This window comes from Vespa crabro, chromosome 6 (genome assembly GCF_910589235.1).
Source record: "Vespa crabro chromosome 6, iyVesCrab1.2, whole genome shotgun sequence".
Lineage (NCBI taxonomy): Eukaryota > Metazoa > Arthropoda > Insecta > Hymenoptera > Vespidae > Vespa > Vespa crabro.
The window spans coordinates 8,349,339-8,366,838 of record NC_060960.1 but is presented as its reverse complement, the minus strand read 5'-3'; the positions used below and the strand labels follow the sequence as shown (position 1 = coordinate 8,366,838).

Sequence of the window (17,500 nt, the reverse complement as noted above, 5' to 3'; positions counted from 1 at the left end):
TATTGAAGCTCGTTTAACGTTAATCCGTTTTCCGTGACGAGACACGATTACGAAGATAACATGCTATACCGTTAAGCATCACTAACATTTTCGCTGTCTCGCAGTCTCTCGAACTATGTATGTTTTAATATTCTTCTTTCGTCGTACGCTGAGAGTAACGTGAACGTCGATTTATTCCACGGAGGTGGAATTCGATTTACCTTCGATGGATCTCGCATGGCCTTCCTATCTCTTTCTCTCTCTCCCTCTCCCTCCCTCTCCCTCTCTCTCTCTCTCTCTCTCTCTCTCTGTTGGTATCTTTCTCACTCCTGTGTCGATTTTAACGATTCAACACGATTATTCGCCGTACACTTGATTATTCACTCAATTATTTTCTTTTCTCTGTTTTTTTCCTCCTATTTTTTTTTTTTTCTTTTCTTTCCTCTTTTTTTTTTTTTTTTCTAATTAAAACACGTGGGCGAACGTATTACGCTTCCGTACGACGTATAAAGGAATTATCTTACAAATAGAAAAATTATTAAAAACAATCTACATTGTCCCTGACTTTATTAATATTTAAATGAATCTAAATGAAATGCCGTCAATCGTATTAAAAAATAATTGAACTGTTCTTATTCCTCGATTACTATATTAAACCTGTTATATTTTATTTTTCAAATTCGATAATTCATCTGTATTGTATAACATATATTATATTTGATCTTTCTTTACAATCGAGTGACTGTTATCGTGTTTAGCATAAAATTTCAAACCCATACGGAGATACGAAGTTCGCTCGTTATTAGTTTGACGCTGTAAGCGAATCGTAATCACTGATAATTCTGACTTCAAGGAATGCAATTCCACGTATTTTTAATCCTCCTCTTTTAGATCTTATCAAGCCTTGAGATAGTTACATTCTTTTTTATAAACAATGAGTTTCTATTAATATAACGATGAATCTTCCTTTCTTTCTTTCTTTTTTTTTTTCCTTTCCTATGTGATTTTTTTCTAATACAATCTTTCATAATAAATTGTAATAATAAAACGATATCGTTATGAGTAATACCAAATTAAAATGTCGCGAATTTTTTTTTTTTTATTGATTTGTATCGTCAGCAAAAAAGAAAAAAAAAAGGAAAAAAAAGAAAAAGAAGAAAAAATAAAATAAAATAAAAAATAAAAAAAAAAAGACTGAAAAAACACATGGATCATTGACCTTCGCACAACTATCATATTACATACGTATACCGTTTAAGACTGGTAAGCGATTTCGAAATAAACAGTTATGTTTATCATGCAGTTATCGAATCGCGCGACGTTAGATTTTTTTCTCCTCTTATTTCTTATTTCTGACTATTAATTTTTAGGAAAAGAAAGAAGAAAAAAGGAAATAAAAGAAAAGAAAAGAAAAGAAAAAAATTGCAAGCGCATCATCGAAAACAAACAATTCGAAGATTATTTTCTTTTTGTTTCGTCATTGGAACAACGAGACGAGGACATCGATAAGATCTTCGTTGATATAGAGAAAACAATCGTGCCCTGATAATTGTTTCATAATATTTTTTTTCTTTCATTTTTCTTTTCTTTTTTTTCTTTTTTTTTTTTTGAGCTCCTTCCCTACTCCATGCCAATATTTACCTCCTCTTAAACCAAATCCTACGTCACAATTATTTTTCTTCGCCCTTTTAAAATTCAAACTCACCTTCGCGCATGAATCTTCGAGTCACCGTGAATAGACGAACCGAACGTACGATTATTATGCAATCTCGCAAATGCGTCTGCGATATACGCGGTGTTCGGTTGTTGATGTGCATATATACATATAAAAATATTTAAAAAAAAAGAAAAAAAAAAAGGAAAAAAAAAGAGAGAACGAAGAGAAGGGACAAAAAAATAATAAAATGAAAAGGAAATTGTGTGCCTGAGGAGGAACGAAAACAAAGAGAGAGAAAAAAAGAAAAGGACAGGAGAAGAAAAGAAAAAAACGAACGGAGAAGAAGAAGAGTTCACTAGAGGGACGAGTTTATCGTATAAACAAAATTATCGTTCGTTAAACTTAGCTACTATTTTAACCGTACGCGTTTATAGCTTTCTCGAAAGAAAGATACGCGAAGTTAAGCCCGTTCTGAGTCGTCGTCGTTGTATTTAGCAAGTCAATGAGCATCTCCCTGGAATATTATGTTAGTTATCGAGAAGAAAGACGAAGAGAGAAAGAAAGAGAGAGAAAGAGAAAGAGAAAGAAAGAGAGAGAGAGAGAGAGAGAGAGAGAGAGAGAGAGAGAAAGAGAGAGGTCTCAAGTATTTATCGATATTTTTTTTTTCTCTTTGTTTTTTTTTCTTTTTATATATTAATTATATGTCCTCCATCATTGAGATTTCGCCATTGAAAAACTACGCGAACATATACATGCGCCTGCGCACACGGACAAAGGCACGCGCTTTAATCAAAATTATAATTTACATATTGAATAAAAGAGAAAAGAAGAGAAAAGGCAGGGTGGTGGGGCGGGAGGGAGAAAAAAATAACAAATAAAAATAAAACTCGTCACTTACTCGAAGATTCTCCAAAGGAGAAGTGCAAATGATTGTATTATCTTCTTTCGTGATACCTCTTCGATTGTTGCATATGACACTATGAAATGATGTTTGTCTTAAAGATATCTCATAGAGAGAGAGAGAGAGAGAGAGAGAAAGAGAGAAAGAGAGAGAGAGAGAGAGAAGAAACGAATGGAACTTTCGTTAATGGATTTGTCCGAAAAAAAAAAAAAGAAAAGAAAAAGGGAAAGGGAAAAAGAAAAAGATGAAAAGAAAAAAAAAAAAAGAAAAAGAATTAAAAGGCAAGAAAGAAAGTAATAAAAGGAAAAAGGAAAATTTTTTGTTATTCTTTCTAAAATCACAGCAACGAATTTCTTTTCGCAATAGTATCGATACGTGTCAGTTAGACGTAAGACGTTTCTAAAAGGAGGGATGGTGATGACAAGAGTTGTGCGTTAGCTGCTGCTGGCAGCTTGAAAGCGCGCGTCTAACTGACCCGCGGAGATGGTAGGTAAACGCAAGCTAAACTAAGTCTCTTCGTATCACAATTCGGTTCGAACCCGCCACGCAACACATGGATGATATAATATGAGCGTCTCTTCGACGCTCTTTTTCTCGTTCCAACCACCGGATCTCCTTGCGGCTAAGAAAGAATGCGGAGACGAAATTGTGTTAATACACACACACACACACAAACATACTCATACATACATATACAAAAAGAGAGAGAGAGAGAGAGAGAGAGGGAGAGGATGCAGAAAATAGAGATATTATGAATCACGATTTCTTCTAAAAGAGTACTATCATACATACGTATATACATATGACCATATAAGGAAATTATCTTCTTATTAAGGATCAAGAATTTACTTATCTGTGACTTTTATAATTTAGCATTTAAGTTTACTTACTTACGTACGTACGTACGTATGTATTTATATATGTACGTTCGTTGTTATATCTTGCCTTGCTGATTAGAATTATTTTCTCTCTCTCTCTCTCTCTCTCTCTCTCTCTCTCTCTCTCTCTGTCTCTCTCTGTTTTTTTTTTTTTATTATTATAATTATTATTATTATTGTCGTTATTGTTACTGATCTCGTTTCCTTTCAAGATCGTTTACTTTTTAAATGTACATTGTTGAACGAATTAAAAATATTATAAGATATGTGAATTTTAATCTGAATGATATAAGAATTGTATTTTGAAAATGTTATTAAAAAATAGGTGTTTCTTATAATCATATTAATAACACGTTCCTTTCGTTCTTGAATCATGTTGCATGTTTTCTTTTTGCATTTTTCTTGGTTTCTTTTTCTTTTTATTATAAAGAAAAAAATAAAAAATAAAAGAAAAGAAAAAAATATCAAGTACGTTCTCAATGACAGATATTGTATGAAACTTTTCTAATTAATATGTGAGTAGTTCATGAGAATAGATACTCGATCGTACTCGACAAGTATACTATTTCTTTTAAAATGCCGCTGGATAAACGACGTGTAAATAAGAATCGAAATCGGTCGCTTTAATCTTATCGTAAATTCAATATCGAACACTTTACTCGCATCATTTTATTCCACCATCGGTACAGCCGATAAGAATGCTCTAAGAAAGTAACATGGACGCATATCAAGGTAAAATTATGTGTGTACTTTTACGTTATTACATACGAAAATAAGTTATGAATATGTGTACGAAGAAAAAAAAAAAGAAAAAGAGAAAGAGAGAGAGAGAGAGAGAGAGAGAGAGAGAGAGATTTGAAGTTTCTTAAGAAACGATAAGTTATAAAAATATGATCAAACATCATCGTGACACATCGTGATAAAAAAAAAATTTTAATAATTTCCAAATTTTAAGTAATCTACTTGTAGGCATAATTAATTAATCATTTACTCGAACGGATCAAAAATTCCTAGATGGGACAGAACGAAGTTCTCCTAGGCATGAAGTTTTACAGTTGCAATCAAAAGAAAAAAAAAAGAAAAAAGAAAAAACAGAAAAAAAATTAAATCCAACAGTAATTGATTATTTAAAATCGGTCAAGAACTTTTGGTTCAACATGTAGTATACTCAATCATATTTACTAATCATATTTACTTTCGTTAGAAAAATAAAAGAATTGTATTTGACAAATAAGTTTATTTAATTTGATTAATATATTGATTGATATGATACGTTATGATATATATGAATATAATGAAAAAAAATATATATAAAAAAAATTAATCGAATAGAATAATAAATAAAGCGAAAGACAAAAACAAAACAAAATAAATAAAAACGAAAATGAAAAAAAAAAACGCGGGCTCGTCCGGGATTTGAACCCGGGACCTCTCGCACCCTAAGCGAGAATCATACCCCTAGACCAACGAGCCAGAGATCCATATACATATAGTACTGTTTAATAAACATTACATCCACAGTTATAATATTAATTAAAATTTTATGTTAATGATTATTATAGAGATTTATCTACAGATAACTTATAGCTATTGTTGTAATATAATAATGTTAAAAGTCTTCTAAGTAAGATTATTCTTATGTACCATATAAAGAACTGTGACAAATAAATTTACTTTAAAAATAAAAAAAATAAAAAAATAAAAATAAAACCAACGATCCAGAGCATGATATTAAGCAGGCAAGGACATAGATAAAATCAGATACATATTACAGGCAGTTATCAAAGATATAAATAGTTATTACAAAAACTGGAATTTAAATATCAACCCAAGTAAAAGCGAATTAATTTTTTTCAAAAGACCAGTTAAACAAATCAAATACTCTGCAGTTAAAAAAATAGATAGTTTAAAATTAACAGCTATTGATATCTACACTAACGAATTAACTGAGATACCGAAGAAACGCATCGTGAAATATTTGGGAGTTCATCTAGATCATCTGTTAAGACTGAATAAATACTACTCGATTCAATTAGATAAAGCTTTCAAGTTGAATTCGAGAATTTTTTACTATAAAAATCTTGCTACTAAAGCCAAAATAATATGCTATGGACTACTGGTGAGACCTATTTTAACTTATGGAGCTCCTACATTATGGAATACAGGTCCAACTATAATTAAAAAAATAAAAAGATTTGAAAGATCTTGTTTGAGATCATGCCTAAGAACGCACAGAACCGCTGAATCAGATTATAAAAGGAGAATAAAAAACGAGATCATTTACAACAATGACAACATCAATAGAATTGACTGTTTTTCTCTCAAAATAATCAGAAAATATTTTAGTAACATTGATCGTACAAACAATAGCTTAATTACAGACCTTATTTCACAAGAAGAAGACTTAATTCTGAGTAAATTAAATTCAGGCTACACCGGAACTATTCATTTATTGTGATAAAAATGGTCTAATCCAAGACCACAATAATCTTCCACTAAACTATCACCGCCAAAGACACTCAGCAAGAAAACAAATTAATAGTATCCATGATGAAGATAATAAAGAGAACTATGTTTTCTCGTAAGCACTACCGAATAAAGATTTAAATGATACTGATAGATTATGTAAAAAATACTTCTGGCTATGAAAAGATGCAAAATACATGGACGACCTACGCTGAAGAACAAGATTTAAACAGTTTTAATTACTCATTACAGACCAATAGTAACTATAATGCATCGATAAGAGATATCTTCTACTCTGAAAAAAAAAAAAAAAAAAAACACATAAAAGTGTGATAAAGACTTATAACGTAAAGATTAGTTGTACATAATATATATATGCTCTCCCTGTAGATTAAGTTACCTCAAATCACCCAATCCTTATCCTATCCCCCTACCTTTAATTTTTAAGTATTATAATTTACTATAGTTGGTAAAATTTTTTTTTAAATTCACTATTTTTTCATTTTACCCTCATATATTACCGATTGTTTTATGAACACTATAACCTAGTTACAATATTAATTATAAAATTCTATATATTGATTGATATAGAGATTTATCTAACGATAACTAATAGCTATATTTTTATTAAAATAATGTAAAAAGTCTTCTAAGTAAGATTATACTTGTGTACCTGATATAGGGCTGTGTCAAATAAACTTACCTTTAAAAACAAAACAAAAAAAACAAAAAAACCAATGAGCCATTTATTGAAAACATTGACTTTTACTAAATATATAAGAAAAATTTGTGACCTCGATATTGTCAAATAAAAGTCTATTGAAACGTATAAGTTGTTATCAGATGGATATCGATAAAATACATAATTAAAAGTAGTTAGGAGCCTTATCGTCAAACATAATGTAAATAACGAAATGAACAATTTCTTTGAAAATACGAAAACTCATATTAAATTGAATATAAAAGTAACGAAATTTATATATGCGTTCCATAAGTATAATAATTTTCTTAGACTGTATGAGTGTTTTAACAGATTCTGTCCTCGATAGAAGGAAACTTTATTATCTTGTTGAAAATTTCTGACGCACCATATATACATATATATGTATATGTATATGTATATATATATATATACATGCATATATATTCTTACACTCGAAAAAAGCATGCGTCCTGGTTGCACTGCTCTTACCAATGTATCCATATATTTGATCTTTATAAATAGATCTCGTCGAAGATTTTTCTTCGTGGAAAGTAATTTAATGCTACGAAATGTGGGTCGAATTCAATGGAAATTTCTAACCATGATCGATCGCCAAAAATGGCGGGGCCCAGAAGAAAGAGAAAAAAGAAACAGTGAAAAATAATATTGATCAAAAAATCTTAAGAAAAACACTTATTATTAATTCCTTCACGAAAAATATACTATACACTACATATATATATATATATATATATATATATATATATATATATATATATATATATAAAGAGAGAGAGAGAGATGAGAAGTAGAGGTAGTAGACATAATTGTATATATAAACATATAAATTTTCACGCCTCTCGACACTATATATATATATATATATATATATATATATATATATATATATATATATATATACACATAAACGTCATCTTCTTTATTAATAGTCCCATTGATATTTTCACGACGTTCTTTCTATGCGCATTTATTCTATAATTAATTTTAAATAATTCATGCTTCTATGACCGGAACTCTTACTATAACCGCGACAGATTTACGATCCTATTTATGACATTTCATAGATTAATTTTTTTTAACAAATCCAATTACTTAATAATATTCATCGCAATGTAGAAAATAATAATTATAAAATTGTTTAATTATTATTTTCTTTATTAGTATATATCCATTTATTATTTTGTTCTTTACATTTGCATTCCGTTAATGGTTAATTTTTCTTATATATATTTTACATGTAATCAATATTATATAAAAATATATGATTTTTAAATTATTCGAACACGACTATACATTAAAATTCTAACTTGATTTAAATGAACTACAATAAAACAGTAGTCTCAACGGCACCGTGGCTTAGTTGGTTAAAGCGCCTGTCTAGTAAACAGGAGATCGAGGGTTCGAATCCCTCCGGGGCCTTTGTTAGCCCAAAAGGGTGAACTTTATTTTCTTTTCCTTTTTTTTCAATATCTATTATATTAACAATTATTTAAAATTTTGTTTAATTATATTTTTGTACATATATATATATATATATATATAATAATAATTATTATTATTATTAAAATATTAATTTTATAAAGTAATTTTATTGTTAAATATAAAAAGAAAATAGGACACATTTAAAATTTATTTCTATCGTTTCAAGGATATGATTTATCATAAGTTTTTATCGTGAAAATTATTATCATCTATTATAATTTTCGTTTCGTGGTTTTAATCCAACAGGATTTATTATTTTAATTATCAAAAACGGATAGGATATCCTCCTGGTTAATTCCATCATTAAAAATAAAATTGTAAAACCACAATATTGTGATTTCTATTTCGAATTTTATTCCATTTGATATTATATCTTCAATAAGTAAAATTTATATAATTAGTTTTTATATAAAACATTATGTAATATAAATATAGAAAAAAAAAAAAAATATATATATATATATACATATAAATATGAAATAAATAATATTAAAATTTATGTAAATATAAAAAACATATACATGTATTTAAAATTTTAAATAACAAATGTAAAAATTAAATGTACACATAGTTAAAGATCTTAAGAAATATTTTATATATATTTATTAGAAATATTTTTTTAAATATCGAATTGTGTGAATTTATATATCTGAATTAGTATAATCAATAACGAAAGAGTTTACCATAGTAACCAAAGTGCTATTGAAAGTATATCAGTTCGATTCTTCGCTTAAATTAGTTATTCTTGTGACGGTATAAAAGTTGATTACTTTTTATCTATTAATATGGGAAATACTGAGAGTAATGTTTCAAATAGTGTCAAGAAACAAACGGATACATCGTCTATAGTTCTTTACAAATTTGTAGATCTAAAAGGTACACCATTTTAATTAATCTATATGATAATATTATTCCAATGTTATCAATGAAAATATAATATATCGAATACAAATAATATTATAAATTAAAATACATTATTTTACAATTGCATATAAGAAATTAAAAATTATTAGATTGTAGAAAAGACATAATTCGAAAGGTAAGTCAAGAAAATCGTAATAATTGTGCAAATGCATAACAGATGACGCTACGTATGTTTTACGAAAACAAAAAAAAAATAATAACATTCAAATCGATAAAATATTAAATAATTACAATACATACTTTTTCATATACTACGTCTATATAAACAATGATTAAAAGATCGTAAAAATTAATAAATTAAAAAAATATAGATCTTAGAGATTTAAATATTAAAGACTAAATATTATATACTGAGAATTCGAGAATTCATAAATGTAAAAAAAACTAAAGTGAATTTCATACAAGTTTCCATCTTTATTTTTAACATTTTGTATCCTTGGCACAAAAACATGAATGAATATTTCGAGAGGGTCTGAGAGATAACAAATAAATAGTAAAAATAATTATCAGCATATATATATATATATATATATATATATATATATATATCCTTATAAAAATAGTTATGAATACAATGAATAGAATAAGAATATAAAAGAAAATTTGATTACAAAAATAATTATTAAAAACGAATCATTACAATTTCTACCTCGTACCTTCCTTATCCATTATTATCCATGAGTCATGTGTGCTAAGTTTGAAAAGTGAAGTGTTACTACTACATACTGCTATATTACTGCTTCGATATTCGCAAGTGTTCAACTTAACGATCTAAATACTTGCAGATATGACGTAATAGATTGACTTGCCTTTGGACACTAAAGATTTTATTTTAATATATGAGAGATCTATCCCCGGCCATCCTAATTCTTAAGTAATGGTTAGAAGTTTACCAGATCGCAGCGGGAATCGACGAGAGTTTGAAAATTATACATAAGATACAGAGATAAAGAGAGAGAACGAATTCATAGTATGTTACTTTTCTAAGAATTTTATATTCACTTATATATAGGGGGTGGACTATTCGTGGATATGATGAAAAGAGCTACGCAAACTAAGCAATTTGCTGAACTGGATCATGCTTTAAGAACGAAGGTAGAACCATTTTTGTACAATAAGGGAAAAGGCAAATGGATACCGATTGAGAAATTAGTGTTACTTAGGAATAAAGATCGGCCGAGATATAAAATGGTAGAAACCGTTGAAATAATTATATAGAATTCTTTTTCAATAAAAAAAAAAAAAAAAAAAAAAAAAAAGGAAAAAAAAAATTAGAACAAAATAAAAATTATTTCAGTTGCCACAATTAAAAGCTATGGAGAATCCAGCAGATTACGATATAAATAAAGATTTAAATGACGAAGACGTGGACGAGACTAAGATAGGTAAGAATAAAAAAGAAATTAATTATACGGTATAAATTTATTTAACGAAAGGGAAAGATATTTTATAAAAATTTATTAAATATTTTGATTCGCAGATAAAAGCAAGCACAGACTGGTATGTTGGAGTCTGAGCGAAAGAGGTGCCGTCGGTGAAACTATTTTACATTTGTGTATGTTACACGCAACAGCCATTCACGCGGACTTGGCAAAAAGATTGTTACGCTTTTATCCGAATCTAATAAATGACATTTACATAAGCGATGAATATTACGGTGAGTCAGATGAAATATATTACAATATATACATTTTAAAATGATAACTGAAAAGATATAATTAAATGCTTATCGAACTAACATTGTCACGATGATCTAATCATTGATATCTAATAATTCAACTATCCATCAATCGCAAGTACCTGCACGCTTTATAATCATTAAAGATTAGAATCTCTAAGACAAGACATTAACGTACGGCCTCTGGCAAATCTGCAGCAATTCATTTTACGACTTCTCCCTCCATCGTAAAGTTATTTCACATCGAGGTCAAGTTGATTTTCCTCACCTAATGTCGAGGCATTTTTTTCATTATATCGCAAATAGCTCTTCGTTAGTCATAATCTATTTACGTCCTTACATGCATCGGCCAAGTAAGTACACCTATCTACCTATACCAGGTAGGAACGTTTTGATAGACAAAGGTCAGTTAACGTCTTCTTTTTAAATGTCATCAAATAATAACGATGTAATTATTACGAAATGATTATGAAATTCAATTATTATATTCGAATTTAATGTTTATAATTCATTAAGTTTTCAATTTAATAGGAGAAAATGTATTACACATAGCAATTGTTAATGAAGATCCAGCTATGGTAAAATACCTTCTAGATAGTGGAGCTGATGTACACGAACGTTGCTTCGGTAGTTTCATGTCTCCTGAAGATCAAAAAGCTTCGAGATATGATAGTTTAGAACATGAATGGGTTTCCGTTGCACCAGAAACGAATTATAGCGGGTACATACATATATTAAATCTGAACGTGATGATGAATTTAAAAAAACAATCAATAATTTTTACCGAAGTTCAATCTATCTTTTATCAGATACGTTTATTGGGGAGAGTATCCTCTCAATTTTGCAGCATGTTTAGGTCAAGAGGAATGCTATAGGCTCATATTAGCCAGAGGTGCTGATCCTGATAAACAAGACACGAATGGAAATACTGTATTGCATATGCTCGTCATTTATGAAAAAATGGTAAAGTTCATATTATTTTTCATATGATTATTAATTGTCAGTTATATTTATTTATCGATTTTATATAATCTCATTAATGGGAATGTTAAATATTGCGCCTGCGACTAGACAATACATCATACATCGTCGATAATTTAGTTTGAACTGATTATCTTATGTCGATAAAAAAGTTTCCTTTGGCCCCTTCGATAGGCAATATGACCACGGGAGTATGTAAAACAGGTTGCCTATCGATAGGTCTACAGAAATCTTTCTTACGAATATATAACAACAGTTAACTACATTATCGATTAAAAATGAAGTATAGCTTAACTCCAGGTGCGAAATTTACACCAACTCGTATTAATAATTATAATATCAGGAGTAATAAAAACGATTTAATTATGAAAAAAATTTTTCAGACAACTTTTGACATGGCTTATGAAGTAGGTGCATCATTGTCTATTAAGAACGTCCAACATTTAACGCCGTTAACATTGTCAGCAAAATTGGGGAGAGTCGAGATGTTTTTTCACATTTTAAACATCGAGAGAGAAATTTATTGGCAAATTGGAAATACAACATGTGTGGCTTATCCTTTATCGCAAATCGATACGATAGACTTACATACAGGACAAATAAGTCATAATTCTGCATTAAATCTAATTGTTTTCGGCGTAGGTTTTAATAAAATTTTATGTATAAAACTTAATGAATTATTACAATAACAATAAAAAAATGAGTACGTACTATAGTATTATCCTTCTTACAGGACAAAGACGAACATCTTGAATTATTGGATGGCACTCTAGTTGATCTTTTAAACGCCAAATGGAATACATTTGTGAAAGATCGGTCAGTAATTAAAAGTTCATACATTTTTCAACATAAAAATTGTATATATATATATTAACATTGTCGATGATGATTCTTATAGATTTTATCAACAATTTTATTTATTCTGCCTCTACTTCATTCTATCTCTAATAAGTTTCACATTACGTCCTGGGCCATTATCAACGTTGAAAAGTCCTGTTACAACAACAACTGTTGCAACTACCGATCCAACTTTGAATACTTCGTACTTAATGACGATGGACACGACACAAATTGTAAAATCATTGCAAATTAGTAACATTTCTGAGTCGATCGTTAAAAATCTAACAACGAGCTTAATATCGGAGAAAAGATTTATGAAAAATTCGGACAACGTTCTCGATAAGATTTCCTTACAATTAATTTCAAATATGACATCGTTATTAAAGGATACTTTATTACCAATTTTATCATCGATGATAGAAGAAAATGATACATTAAATCAATTCGATCCAAATTTTACTAATTCTACCAATCGTACTTTGTACAATAAAATTCATCAAAATATTACCACGACTAGTCGTGGCATTTATACGATCGATGATTTACTTAAATTTAATTCAACGATAAGAGGAAGTGATATCAATGGTTTTACCGAAATCAAAGGCAAAAAGAATTGGTAAGTAAAATTAAATATATTTATCAGAATGTCGATGATTAACAAACTAAAAATAAAAAAGTATATATATATATATATCCATATATTAATATATTTCCCCGTCGAGGAAATTAGAAAATAACGGACAGTTAAAGTTTTTTGAAAAAGGAAAAACCTCTTTATATACTTCTTTCTTTTTCTTTTTTTTCTTTTTCTTTCGATATAATATATCAAACAGTTGCATTACTTTAGACGTTTAAAATAAAAAATTTTTATACCTCTAGACTCTTATCGTAGATCACTTTGAGAAAGCATAAAAATTTTTTCATTTTCATTTTCATTTTGCAAAAATAAAACTAATCATTCATTCAATGCATAATTAATGCAACCAACTTTACCATTATGTATATCTTTCTCTCTCGCTCCGTTCTTCACGTCGATCGTAGACCGGACTTCTCTCTCTCTCTCTCTCTCTCTCTCTCTGTCTCATATTCATTTAATGCTTTATAGCCCATTTCATAGCTAATATATCCGTAAGTAAAATGACTTTAATTTTCAGTTGGATCATAAAGTCCAATTATACAAAATATTTAATTCGATTAGAACATAAGAAAAAAAAAAAATAATAAGAATTTTTGAGTAATCACAAACACACAGATTAAGAAGATTTTCACATAAATAACAATATTAATACGCATATAATGAAATAAAGAAATATTTCGTAAAGTGTTCGAGAAAGAAAGAAATAGTTATAAAAAAAAAAAGAAAAAAAAAAAAAAGAAAAAAAGAAAAAAATGTTGAGATCAATTGTTCCATTATATAAAGTGATACTTTTTAATTTAATGTAATTGCGAACAGGTGGCAAACACTTACAAAGGAATGCAGATTAATGCACATAAATTCTATATCAGCAAAAATTCGTTTAATAGCCGAATTTTTCATGGAGATTGGTGCTATCCTTTACATCATCAATGCGTTAAAGGAAGCAAGATTTTTAGGATTGAACATGTTCATCGAGAATCTCGTAAGAAAATTCTCCTTTTCTTAAGGGGTTAAGGGGTGGGAATAAAAAAATGAAAAAATAAATTCATTAATATAGATTAAACATTATATATATATATATATATATATTCCTTAATATAAATTAATAATAAAAGTAATAATAACGATACCATTTGCAGATGACAGCACCATCACGAGTAATGTTTTTGTTCTCCTGTTGTCTCTTACTTTCATTTCCAATACTCAGATTAACTTGTGCCGATGAAATCGAAGACATGCTTGCTGTCGTCGTTATGTTAACGACAGCACCTTATTTTTTATTCTTTTGTAGAGGCTTCAAAACTGTTGGTCCATTCGTCGTTATGATTTACAGAATGATCATGGGTGATCTACTTAGATTTGTTGCTATATATTTGGTATTCGTCATGGGATTTTCTCAAGGTAATTTTACAAAAAAAAAAAAAAAAAATATATATATATATATACATATATTTTTTTGTTTCCAAAATAACGTATCCATAATAAAGTTGACGATTTCGTTTCTTAAAAAAACATACCTTAAATGCTTAAATGAAATTCATCGAAGTCGTTTAAAAAGCACGCCTTTTTAACATGCAACATTTCTTTTTTTCTACATCTATAAAAAATTTGATCCATATGAAAACACATAAATAATCATTATTCCAATTGAGAACATCAGCGAAATTGACCTATCAATATTTGAAAGAGATAGAGTAGTATATTTTTAAGTAGACTTTAAAATCTACTCAGCGAACAAAATTCATCAAACTCATTTAAAAAGCCTTTTTAATATGCAATTTTTTTTTTCTACAACTATAAAATATTTGATCTGCACACAAACGCACACGCACGCACGCACACACACACACACACGCGCACACACACACACACACACACACACACATATATATATATATATATATATATATTACACGCACATAAATAATCATTATTCCAATTAAAAGAAACTACTGAGAACATCTGCGAAATTGACCTTTTTATATTTGAAAGAAATAGTGTTAACTACTAACAAGTGTTTTACTCTTTTTATAATTCTAGCTTATTACATCATATTCTTATCCTTTGACAATCCTAATACGCCGGACGGCGTCGACGATTCAACGTCTAATCCAATGCCATCTCCAATGGAGAGTGTCATGGCAATGTTTCTTATGAGCATGACGAATTTCGGTGATTACTATGGAGCATTCGAAAGAACGAAACATGAAATAGAGGCCAAGGTAATGTCACCGCAAGAATGCAGAATATTACATATCTCAAATTGACTACTTTATGATATTACTACGCTAAATACAACCTACATTTCAATATCCATACACGCTAGAAAATAAAAATATTAAAGAATAAAAAATAAATATAGAATAAATTATTAAAATGATATTTGTCCTTTAAATAGTTTTCATATACTAATGCAAACAAATATTAAGAAACGAGAAATATTTATAAAAAAAATAAAAAAATAAAAAAACAAAAAGAAAAATGATATTTTTAACGTATCTTATTATTGATTCATATTTTACAGCTTCTTTTCGTACTTTATATGGCAATCGTTGCAATTTTACTTGTTAACATGTTAATCGCCATGATGGGAAATACTTATCAAAAAATAGCTGAGACAAGAAACGAATGGCAAAGACAGGTATATTTGGGCTATTATTAAAAAAAGGGAGAAAAAATAAAAAAAAAAGAAAAAAGAAAGATAATAAATTGATATTACATATACAGATTGTTTCGTACAGAGTTGATGATTAAAATCACATATGTTGAAAATTTTAGTGGGCGCGAATCGTTTTGGTAGTCGAAAGAGGAGTGCATCCTAAGGAAAGACATAAAAAATTAATGGACTATTCACAATTGATGTCCGGTAAGGAAAGAGCATTAGTATTGCGTTTAAATCAAAAGGTAAATCATTTTAATTATTAAAGACAAAAATTTGTTTGTCCTTTATTTCTTATTAGATGAATTTATATTGATAAATTTTAGGAGGAAGATAAGGAAGAAATGAAAGAAATCCTTGAAATGAAGAGAATGCATGAGAAATTCTATAAAAGGAGAAAAAACAACATGTTGAAAGAAAAAAATTTGATGCCTGATACAGATATTACCATTATTAAAGATTCTTTGTAATAATTCCTAATGATATTATATATTCAAGACTTTTATTATTATAATGCTAATAAAAAATAATACTTGTGCATTGTGATCTATTTCATAATACAGATACTTTATTCTTGAATTGTATTGATATTATCACAATAGAGAAATGTTCTTGTTATGCGTAACTATGGCAATAAAGACTATACCTTTGCCAAACATAGGTTATTATTACTCATTCTATCAATTCAAGATATTATAGACTATACGTTTTACAGATATTTGTGTTAATAATTTAAATGAAATGAGTATATTGAAATCGCCAATAGATTATAAAATATTACAGGATGAGTTGTACGAAGAGCTTAAAGCAAATGAGTTATATAAATTACAAAATGATGCAAAGATCAGAGCAATGGAACAAGGAGTACCTACTTATGAACACTTTAGACAAATGGTAAGTTATTGAAAACAAAACAAAACAAAATATTAAATAAATAAATAAATAAAGATTCAATGTCACATACATCTATTTCTGTTGCTTTTTATATTTAATAGGTGAATGGAGCTCATTTAAAACCATTAGAATCAAAAGATATTAAATCTAAATCTGCAGTATTGTGGAATTCCATAAGCATAAAAAATAAGTCAGAATTTTTAACCTCGACATATGAAAATAATGGAACAAAACTAATTAAAGAGAAGTTCAATGAATTTGCTAATACAATTCCAAGAAATTATAAAACATTTATCCAAATGTGGAGAAATACTAATGATAGCAAAATAAAGTTTTCTTATCTTTACAATACCAGGTAATGAATTACTATTCTTATAAAAGTAACAAAAAAAGAAAAAAAAAGAAAAGCAAAAAATGAAAATACATTGTTACATTATAATCTATCTGTTTTAAAGGGATATTTTAAAAAATAAAATATTCCATAGCGAGATTCCCCCATACTTTCTCTGCGATATCATCAACATATGTCTGGAATACAAAAAACAAAATTCCTTGAATGCGAAAGAAATTAAAGCAATTATAGAAATTCTAACTATTTTAACTACTTGTAACAGATTTAATCTTGCTGTAAATTTCATGGGAGATCACGAAAAAGAAAATTGTTCTAGGTTGCTTAAATACTTGGATGATATGATAAAATCCGAAGAGATAACATTAGAAGAAAATGCTATTGCATCATTAATAAAAAAATATCAAATTATCTAATCAATTGATAAGTATCATTATAAACATTTGCTTTC

At 28.2% G+C, this 17,500-nt stretch overlaps 3 protein-coding genes, 1 long non-coding RNA gene and 2 other non-coding genes across 9 annotated transcripts in view; 3 read left to right on the top strand and 3 right to left on the bottom strand.

The window, feature by feature from the left end:
• The window catches only part of LOC124424740 (uncharacterized peptidase C1-like protein F26E4.3), a 17,416-nt gene extending 14,357 nt beyond the window's left edge, over window positions 1–3,059 (bottom strand). The window contains exon 1 of one of the 2 annotated variants that reach the window (XM_046964196.1): window positions 2,535–3,059. The gene's annotated coding sequence lies outside the window, so the exon portion shown is untranslated. Of the gene's footprint in view, window positions 1–1,684; window positions 1,825–2,534 lie in introns of those variants that run through there. The other variant, XM_046964197.1, reaches the window with a different exon arrangement.
• Window positions 3,060–4,816: 1,757 nt separating this feature from the next.
• On the bottom strand, window positions 4,817–4,888 carry Trnap-agg. Its single transcript has one exon. It is a non-coding gene; the product is annotated as a tRNA-Pro (tRNA).
• A 3,062-nt stretch (window positions 4,889–7,950) lies between these two features.
• Window positions 7,951–8,024, top strand: Trnat-agu. Its single transcript has one exon. It is a non-coding gene; the product is annotated as a tRNA-Thr (tRNA).
• Window positions 8,025–9,728: 1,704 nt separating this feature from the next.
• On the top strand, window positions 9,729–16,462 carry LOC124424598 (transient receptor potential cation channel subfamily V member 5). 3 transcript variants are annotated; one of them, XM_046963897.1, is made up of 14 exons: window positions 9,729–10,106; window positions 10,309–10,396; window positions 10,492–10,668; window positions 11,221–11,410; window positions 11,499–11,652; window positions 12,054–12,308; window positions 12,404–12,486; window positions 12,569–13,126; window positions 13,964–14,129; window positions 14,287–14,548; window positions 15,188–15,369; window positions 15,672–15,788; window positions 15,926–16,051; window positions 16,133–16,462. In XM_046963897.1, the coding sequence occupies exons 1-14, from the start codon at window positions 10,044–10,046 to the stop codon at window positions 16,274–16,276; spliced, it is 2,565 nt and encodes an 854-aa protein (XP_046819853.1). In that variant the 5' UTR covers window positions 9,729–10,043; the 3' UTR covers window positions 16,277–16,462. The 3 variants fall into 3 exon arrangements, with proteins under 3 accessions (XP_046819853.1, XP_046819852.1, XP_046819854.1); XM_046963896.1 differs by having other exon boundaries at window positions 9,729–10,202; XM_046963898.1 differs by lacking the exons at window positions 9,729–10,106; window positions 10,309–10,396; window positions 10,492–10,668 and adding an exon at window positions 10,734–11,137.
• Window positions 13,440–14,395, bottom strand: LOC124424601. The gene is made up of 3 exons (XR_006942338.1): window positions 14,278–14,395; window positions 13,979–14,148; window positions 13,440–13,651 (listed from the first exon to the last, which is right to left on the bottom strand). It is a non-coding gene; the product is annotated as an uncharacterized LOC124424601 (long non-coding RNA).
• An 85-nt stretch (window positions 16,463–16,547) lies between the features above and the next one.
• Window positions 16,548–17,500, top strand: part of LOC124424838 (coiled-coil domain-containing protein 103) — a 999-nt gene continuing 46 nt past the window's right edge. The window contains exons 1-3 of the mRNA XM_046964372.1: window positions 16,548–16,700; window positions 16,802–17,055; window positions 17,156–17,500. The exon at window positions 17,156–17,500 is cut by the window's right edge and continues 46 nt beyond it. Of these exons, the coding sequence (XP_046820328.1) occupies window positions 16,548–16,700; window positions 16,802–17,055; window positions 17,156–17,465 (717 nt within the window). The 3' untranslated portion in view covers window positions 17,466–17,500. The remainder of the gene's footprint in view (window positions 16,701–16,801; window positions 17,056–17,155) is intronic.